The sequence below is a fragment of the Polypterus senegalus genome, chromosome 6 (genome assembly GCF_016835505.1).
Source record: "Polypterus senegalus isolate Bchr_013 chromosome 6, ASM1683550v1, whole genome shotgun sequence".
In the NCBI taxonomy this organism is placed as follows: Eukaryota; Metazoa; Chordata; class Cladistia; order Polypteriformes; family Polypteridae; genus Polypterus; species Polypterus senegalus.
In genome coordinates, this window is record NC_053159.1 from 46610140 (window position 1) to 46619999 (window position 9860).

General features: G+C 39.3%; 1 protein-coding gene across 1 annotated transcript in view; it reads left to right on the forward strand.

Annotated features, from left to right (window-relative positions):
- Positions 1 to 6397, forward strand: part of LOC120531017 (anterior gradient protein 1-like) — a 52091-nt gene extending 45694 nt beyond the window's left edge. The window contains exons 8-9 of the mRNA XM_039755958.1: positions 4294 to 4377; positions 5976 to 6397. Of these exons, the coding sequence (XP_039611892.1) occupies positions 4294 to 4377; positions 5976 to 6025 (134 nt within the window). The 3' untranslated portion in view covers positions 6026 to 6397. The remainder of the gene's footprint in view (positions 1 to 4293; positions 4378 to 5975) is intronic.
- The last annotated feature ends 3463 nt before the right edge of the window (positions 6398 to 9860 follow it).

Sequence of the window (9860 nt, forward strand, 5' to 3'; positions counted from 1 at the left end):
GTTCTTTTGACTTTTCATGGTATGTTCAACGTTTTTTGCCAGAACCATAAATCAAAATTTTTCATCAATTATCCTTATTCATCATCCAGCTTTCACACCCATACAAGGCGATTGAAAATACTATTGCTTGTTAACCAGGCACACTTTAGTAATTAAAGACACATCTTTGCTTTTTAACATTTTGAAGAGGTCATTCACAGCAGATTTTCCCAATGCAGTATATCGTCTGATTTCCTGACTGCTGCTTCCATGGACATTGATTGTGGATCCAAATATAATGAAATTGTTCTCAACTTCAACCTGTTCTCTGTCTATTGTAATGTTGCATTCTAACCTAGTTGGGAGGAATTTTGTTTTCTTTATATTTAGATGTAATCCATATTGCAGACTGTGGTTTTTGATCTTCATCAGTAGATGCTTCAACTCCTCTTCGTTTTCAGCACGGAAGGTTATATCATTTGCATATCTCAGGTTGTTGATCAGTCTTCCTCCAATCCTGATGCCACCCTTTTCTTCGTATAGTCTGGTTTCTCAGATGATTTGCTCAGCATACAAATTGAATAGCCTCGTGACCCTGTAGTTAGGATATAGCGGGTTAGATAATGAATGAATGGTCAAATTGAATAGGTACAGTATGGTAAAAGAATACAACTTTGATACACACCCAACTTTAAACCATTCAGTATTCCCCTATTCTATCCAAACCACTGCCTCTTGGTTCATGTACAGGTTCCACATGACGATGATTAGATGTTCTGGGATTCCCATTCTTCTCAAAGTTATCCATAATGTGCTGTGATATACACAGTCAAATTCATTTGCATAGTTGATGAAGCACAGGTAGATATCCTTCCAGTATTTTCTGCTTTCAGCCAAGATCCATCTCATGTTAGCAATCATATGTCTCATTCCACATCCTTTTCTGAATCCTGCTTGCACCTCTGGTAGCTCTCTGTCAATGTACTGCTCCAGTCGCATTTGAATTGTCTTCAGCAGGATTTTGCTTGCGTGAGATATCAGTGCTATTATTTGGTAATTCCCATATTCTAATACATTCAGCGCAGCTTCAACTTCCTCCTTCAGTACCATCTCTCCTAGAATGGTTGAGCATCATCCAGTTTTTTCTGGTACAGTGACTCTGTGTACTCCCTCCATCTTCTTTTGATTCCTTCTGCATCATTTAATATTTCGCCTGCAGTGTTGCAACTCAAGGCTTCAATTTCTTCCACACTTCTTTCAGCTTGAGAAATGCCCACCGTGTTGTTCTTTTCTGGTTTTCCAACTCCAGGGGCCTCATGTATAAACAGTGTGTAAGCACAAAAATGTTGCATACACCCGTTTCCATACTCACATCACGATGTATAAAAACTAAACTTGGTGTAAAGCCACACAAATTCTCACACAACCACTGCGTCCACACGTTTTCGGCTTAGTTTTGCAAACTGGCGGCACCCAGCGTCATTTTTTAGATTCACATCCCTGACACGGCTTTATTAAATACACTGGAATTATCCACATATTGTTTTTTAGTTTAAGGCATCTGATTGCAATCAACCTGTAACAATATAATGATGCACAGAATGCTGTACTTAAAGGAAAAATTTATATTGATTTGTATATTCAAAGGGGCGTAATTCTGGGAGGAGTAGGAGTGGGGCGGCAGGCGTGTGCACGAGCGTTACATTTCACGTTGACTGGCATTTATGTAGTGGAAGTGTGTAGAAGTTGGCTTACGCATGGTTTTCTGAATTTAAATTTTTTTGTGTGTACGCACATTTCAACTTTTGCCCATATACCATGTTTTAATGTGAATTCTATGCATGACATTATGCATTAGGCCCCAGGTCTTTGTATATTTCATTGTAATATCTTGCTTTGTCTTCTCTAGCTGCTCATTGAAATTTTCCGTTTAGCTCCTCTACTTCCTCAATCCTTGCTTTGGCTTTTCTACATTCAAGAGCAATTTCCATTGTCCCTTCTGACATCCTCCTTGGTCTTCTCTTCCTTTCTTGTCTTCTTAGGCATATTTTGTATGATATTCTTGATGTCGTTCAGCAGTTCGTCTGGCATTCAATCGTTTGTGTTCAATACAACAGATCTACCTGTATTTTGGGGACAGTCTGTAAATGCAGGTGGTATATGTTCAAGATCATACTTTGGCTGTTGTGGCATTGCTTTCATTTTCTTCAACTTCAGCTTGAACTTGGACATGAGAGGTTGCTGGTCTCTTCCATAGTCGGTTCCCAGTCTTGTTCTCACTTTTGAAATTGAACTTCTCCATCAATATTGATGGAGAAAAGTGTTTGCAATGAATAAGTTGTTGGTTTTACAAAACTTGGTCACACATCATTCTTATCTCCAAGGCCGTATTTCCTTCTTCCTTGTCTCCCACTTTTGCGTTCTGATCACCAATGATTATTAGTATGTCTTAACTGCAACTTTGATCCATTTCAGCTTGCAGAATTTGGTAATAAATCTTCAATTTCCTTATCTGTAGCTTTTAGTGGCTGGTGCATACATTTGTATAATATTTGTGCTGATTGGTCTTCCTTGTAGGTACATAGATGTTGTCCTGTCACTGACCGCATTGTACTTCAAGATGTATCTTGAGATGTTCTTCCTGATGATGAGTGCAATGCCATTCCTCTTTGTTCCCTCGCTCCCAGAGTAGTAGATGGTATAATTGTCCTATTGAAAATGATAGAAGTGAGTCCATCTCAGCTCACTGATGCCGACGATGCCGATATTGATGTGTTCCATTTCATTTTTGACAATACCCCGTTTGCCCACATTCATGCTTGTCCCGCTTATTAATGGGTGTTGGCAGCTGTTTCTTTTCATTTTGAGTTGTGCCACATCAGCAAATGAAGCTCCTGAAGTATCAGGTTTTACTTAATTTACGTCCTTTCAGTTGACTCTACCTTGCGGAGGCATTTCTTCCCCAGTTATATGGAGTGCCTTCGGACCTGCCAGTGGGGGGGTTTTGGGGGTACTCTCATCTTCCTGCACTATATCAGACAGTATTTTGTTATTATGTATGGGTTTTCAGGGGCTAGTTTTTCGGAAGTGGATTGTTGCATCCTTCTTCCTAGTCTGTTCTTAGTCTGGAAGCAACGCTAGAACCTTTCCACCATGGGTGACCCTACTAGTATTAGAGATACAGGTGGCATAGCTTTCAGCATCACAGCCACACACAAACCACCACAGTACGACAAACTGATAGACAAGCGGTAGTTTGTTTTTATGGTAAGTGTAAATTCTCGTGTATACATTATTGTCTTAACTAAGATAACCCCTGAATAGTGTTAGTGTCAACAATAGTACAGGTGTAGCAATTCTTTATTTACTGGATTAGTTTGTACTCAATAATAACTTAAGGCAATACACCGACCCACTGTGCTGCATTGACTGACTACACACATTATTCTGTCTGCTCTTAACACTCCTAACTAATCAGCGTTTTTTGTATTAATATATCAGTCAGTTTTAAGAGGGTACTTGTTAGATTTTCTAAAATTGCGTTCCTATTTGTTCAGCACTTTCCATAGTGTTTTAAATTAAAACAGTAACATTTTCTGTTGGAAGGACAAAGAACATATAATTGCTATCACCAGGTCTGGATTTTAATTGCTTGCTTCCATCTTTGTAATTACGTTTGTACAAAGGCTACAGGGGATGTTATTTTCTGTTTATTGTTGTACTTTGATCGACTCTGTCTGTCTATGCCTCCATCCCTCTCTATCTGTTTTAGCCTTCCTGGCATTAATGTAGATTAATGTAATGTAGAGGTGGATTGCTTTATACAGCAGTGTAAGCAAAATCATTAAAGATGGACCTGAACAGAATTCAGAGGAGGACAGAAATGTGGAAAATGAAATGTAATATATGTGAAGCTTTACACATAGGAAATAAGAATATGAAGATATGCACAACAAATAAAGTACACTTTATGTGAAGACAGGGTTTAACTATAATTAAGATTGCCAGTATGATTTAATTACATAGCAAGTATTGCCAAGGATATGCTTAACTTCCACAGTGTACCTGAGAAACTTCACTTGGAGCTCTGTGGTTAGTTTTGGTCTCTGTATGTCAAGAGGGAGAGACTTAAATAGAGCTAGACACTGTTCAGAAAGGTGATAATAGGCTAATTCCAAGAAATGTTTGGTATTTCTTGTTTTTATTCTTATTAGAAATGTCTGAAATTTCATACAGACGTAGTTTTGTTAGTTCTATCACACTAAATTGCAGGTACTAAAATGAAATAACAATATTCTTTTTTCTTTTTCTTAGATCCTTCTTTAACAGTTCGGAATGACCTTGTAGGAAAGCATCCAACATATAAGTACACTTACACTAATGAAGATATATTACTATGTAAGTATTGGTTTTAAAGGGACATAAGAAAATAATAACTTATATCAGTGTTGTATTACCTGACAAAATTTTTTGTACATCACTTTAAAGAGGCAGCAAATGAAAGTCATAAGAAAGCGAAAGCAACATTTTGCTTTCAGGACTACAGTTGTGCTTTTTGAGTCAATCAATAAATGAATACTGAAGTCCTCTACGCCCGGTGAACTTGGACACTCACATAGGATGTATCGTTTCTATGTCTGCATCTGCCTTTTAATTGTAACAATGCTTTTCTTTTGACTTCCCATAATTCTAATTGTACAAACTTTGCTAAGGGGATATTAATCATCTGTTCATTTTTGGAACCTTGAGCCCAACCTTCAATTCATGGACCTTCACAGCTTAACCTAAGTACCATACTTCTGGCACTGGGCAGCTATCAACCATATTATGCAACGTTGCAGTGATGATCCGGGCCACAGGATTTGTCAGAAATGTGGTCATTAAACACGTCTGACACAAGTGAGTCTGGCACATGATGAAAGTCATATTCGCAAGGCTTTTATTTTAGTTTTTTGTCTTTCCAATTTACCATTGAGGGGGCCTGACTAATTTATAAAGCATTTCTGGTGGTTATTGTGCTTGTGAAAGGTCTGTCTAGTTGCTAATTACCAAATTATCTGGGACATGAAGAAGAAAGTCAGGGTCACTTGCTTCTGCACAGACTGCTAAAGAGAGCTGGTTAGAGACACGTTGTGAATTTGATGGAATTCATTTGTCACCACCAAGCAGATGCTGAGAACAGAGAGCTGCTGCTGTGGTACCTTAAGAGATGTGTTGCTGTTTTGTTTTGTAGGGAATTACAAGGACAGAAAAATTATTATAGGTATGTAACCAAAGCAGTACAAAGGAACACCATGAACTGCTAAGATTCTTCACTGGAACTTTAACTTGCAGAGTAATCAATAACGGCAATTTTCATACACAAATTTTCAAGTTTATGGTTCTCGTAACTTAGGATTCCAAGACAACGACAACAACATTTATTTATACAGTACAGGTACTGTGGGAATACAGTACATCACCCCAGGAGGCAGCCTTCCATTACACTGGCATCCCAGTCAGGGAAGAAAATACTAACAATCCTGGCCAGATTCCTATCCATCCTTGTCTTCTGTCACAGTAAGGTAGACCTAAACATTCCCAGAATTGTTGAAAAACTTTATTATACAACTTACAGCAATTCCATTGTATTCACTGTCACAATACACCATTTCAGATGTCATACCCTTGTCCCAGCACTTCTTCCATTGCTGGAAACTTTTCCCATACTCATCTTTTGTTACCATGTCTAGTGATGTATGCAATGACTATATTTAAAACAATAAAAAAACTGTCAATTGATTCCTGCAAGGTGCTCTGTGCAGCCAGGGTAGGCTCCTGTCCTCCTGTCCTGTATTGGAATAAGAAGATTCGAAACCTGGTATATTTAACAAAAGATGCTGAAGATGAAACTGAATTGCGCTTTGCTATCAGTATTTATTTTGTTTGATTTAAGTTTGTAGACATGCTCAGTTTGAAAGTTCTAATGTATTTTACAATCTTGTTTTTTCTTTTAGTACTGGAAAATATGCAGAAGGCAAGAACAGTGCTGAACACAGAGCTATAAAAGGCTAACGGCCTAAAGTCCAGCCACACAACATTCTTTCTCTTCCTTTGCGCCAAATTTCTATAATCAACACTCTGTGCCTGCACTCAGTGAAGAACGTGATACGAAAAGAAGTTGTATTGTATACGATCAATGAATAACTATTTAAACTGTTTGTGTGGAAAGGGTCTTCTTTTTGTGATTTTGCATCATAACAGCAGTAGCTGATTTTGTGTAGAGCTGTCACCTGATGGGGAACTCATATTTTTAGATCAGATAATAATTAATTATATTTGATTCAATCTTTGTGAGAGTGTATGTGTGCACATTGTGCCCATTTCCCTGACTATGTGTGATTACAACTGGTAATAAACTCTTCTTATTAGTAGTTCATATCCATTTGGTATTTGAAGTTTACTGTATTAAATAAGGGTGGCATGGTGGCGTGGTGGTAGTGCTGCTGCCTCGCAGTTAGGAGACCCGGGTTCACTTCCCAGGTCCTCCCTGTGTGGAGTTTGCATGTTCCCTCCTTGTCTGCATGGGTTTCCTCCAACAGTCCAAAGACATGCAGGTTAGGTGCATTGGTGATCCTAAATTGTCCCGTGTGTGTGCTTGGTGTGTGTGTGCCCTGCGGTGGGCTGGCACCCTGCCTGGGGTTTGTTTCTTGTATTGTGTCATGTGTTGCCTGATATTGGCTCCAGCAGACCCCCATGACCCTGTAGTTAGGATATAGCGGGTTGGACGATGACTGACTGACTGAAATTACTAAGTAATTCAGGTTCATTCTCTCAGTCGCGTTCACGGTCCTACTCTACCGCCCCCCCCATCGGACACTGCTGTTTTCACATAAAGGCGCGCTATACTTGTGACTTTATGCTGTAGGAGGTAAGTAAATAAACCAAGGTAAATAAGTAAATAACATTCGATCTGGCTCTTATATACAAAGTACAGCGACGGCAGCTTCCGCAACTTTATTCTCTCACTCATTTGTATATAAGAGCCAGATCGAATGCTATTTATTTGGATTTAGTTACTTACTTCCTACAGCCTAAAGTCACAAGTACACTGCAGAGCTTCCTGTGTTTGAGCGACATGGGCATGCTCAAAAAATACACATGTAATGCCACGAAAAGTGCATCCAGACACTTCAGTTCGCAAGCATTGGTACGAGAATGCAGTCAGACTTCTTTTTAGGGCACATACACTGTCCAGATGTAAACACTAGCGTGGAGAGTCACTTGTGAACTGAAGAGTCTATAGCTGCAGGTGGAAGCTGCCGTCACTGTGCTTTGTATATAAGAGCCAGATCGAATGTAATTTACTTATTTACCTTGGTTTATTTACTTCCTACAGCTTAAAGTCACAAGTATAGCGCGGCTTTATGTGAAAACAGCAGTGTCCAATGGGCGGTTGGGTAGGAATGTGAACGCGACTGAGAGAATGAAACTGAATTAAAAAAACCCCAATTCTGACCTTTACAAGTATCATACAATTACACCGGCTGTTACAGACTGAAATCAAATGCATGTTTTTATTCTAAAATAGTAAGAATAAAAGCAGCTCACTTCTCAAAACGGAGTCGTCGTGGATTGAACCCGTGAAGTTTTGATTACCAGCCTACAGTTCATACTATTGTGCCACTGAAGCAATCGTAGTAAATGCGTGTCAATGTCGCACCCTAACGCGGGTTCTTTTTCTGCAGTTATATTTTTAAATACAAGTGCTCTTATTCTGTTATATTTGTACCTTTTGTGAAAGTGTTTATTTGATATTTAGAAATCAGGCTTCACACATTATAAACTTCATATCTACATTTTGTCAATTATTACTAAAACATGAAAAACATTTCTTTTTTAACGATGTGTTCACATAGATCATTGTAGACATTGAACACACATGAAATGCATGTGTTCCAAATAACGATATAGTATTTATAAAAGGTCTCATTTTGCTTGACTTCTCACTCTTTACAACTCCAAGCAACTGACACGCAGGTAAACAGACTTGAGCTGAGAAAACTGCGCGCTGGTGGGGGATGTGATAGCAGACTGCTTGCTGCTTATAAACACATTTAAAGGACAAAAGACGCTGATGGAGAGGTGAGAAGTGTATTAAGGTGGGATGGATCTACGAGTTTTTTCATAGGCTCTGGTAATTCTAGTGTTAAATGTTCAAAGCACCGTACAAGATGCAGATCACGCGATATGGCAGCAGCAGCAGCAGCAAGCCAGCAGCTGATGGAGCAAAGAGGAGGTAAAATACTGATTTGTTTCCTATTGTATTACTGTTTAAGAGGGGGTTTCGGAGGAACGACCGTGTCTCCTTGGGGTGCATTCAGCCCCCCTCTTCAAAACGGCACGTAGCACAGGCGGGGTGGGGGGAGGGGGCAGGGGTTGGTGAGTGAAGCAAGCAGGGGACAAAGTCCCCTAGTATTTCTCCATAATTAAAACACTTAATTAGTCAAATTGTGATGAAGTACATCATGTTTGCCTAAATTATCTTTGTGATGTGTTTAGAAATGTAATTGTTGTCCACCTGAGGAAACCTAAATTTATTAGACACAGTTTAGAAAGGTGCACACCTTTGCATATAAGATCCCACCATTCACACTATGTCAAGATGAAAACTGAAGTCCAAGGAGCTCTCTGTAGACCTCCGCAAATCAAATGGTGGTGAAGCATGAATCAGTGCAAGGGTGTAAAACCATTTCAAAAGCTTTGAGTGTTCCTAGGAGCACATTGCCATCAATAATTGTGAAACAAAACAGTTAGCTGTCCAGCCAAAGTGAGGAACCAGGTAAGAAGGACCTTGGTGCAGGTGTTGACCAAGAACCCCCTTTTCCATTCTAACAGCGTTTTAAGGAGCATCCTGCTGCTATAGGAGAACCTGTCAGAAGGACAACCATCTCAGCAGCATTTTGTCAAAGATAGAGTATCTTGGCAGGAGCCATTCTTGGGTAAAAGGCATATAACAGTTTAAAGGAGGAAAAAGGTTCAATGAACTGTAGTGACAAAAATGTAACTCTTTAGGCAGAACTGCAAGCTTTGTATTTGTGAATAAACCTAAACATGGCAATTTACTGACACCTTCCAACCAATTTAATGGAATGTGAGAGGATCTGCTAGGATGAATGGCATAAACTGCACAAATCAGGGTGTGCAAAGCTTGTAGAAACTTACTCAAGAACACTCAGTTAGATGAAAAAGTCTGGGAACCCCTCTCAGCCTACATAATAATTTCCTCTATTTTCAACAAAAAAGATAACAGTGGTATGTCTTTCATTTCCTAGGAACGTCTGAGTGTTTCCAAATAAAGATTTTTAGTGAAGCAGTATTTAGTTGTGTGAAATTAAATCAAATGTGAAAAACTGGCTGTGCAAATGCCTGTAACGGCTCAATACTGATTACTTGCAACACCAAATTGGTTGAATTAGCTCGTTAGCCTTGAATTTCATAGACAGGGGTGTCCAATCATGAGAAAAGGTATTTAAGGTGATCAACTGCAAGTTGTGCTTCCTTTTGTCTCTGCTCTGAAGGATGACAGCATGTGATCCTCAAAGCAACTCTCAAAAGATCTGAAAACAAAGATTGTTCAGTATCATGGTTTAGGGGAAGGCTACAAAAAGCTATCTCAGAGGTTTAAACTGTCAGTTTCAACTGTGAGGAATGTAATCAGGAAATGGAAGGCCACAGACACAGTTGCTGTTAAACCAGGTCTGGCACGGCAAGAAAAATACAGGAGCGGCATATGCGCAGGATTGTGAGAATGGTTACAGACAACCCACAGATCACCTCCAAAGACCTGTAAGAATATCTTGCTGCAGATGGTGAATCTGTATATCGTTCTACAATTCAGC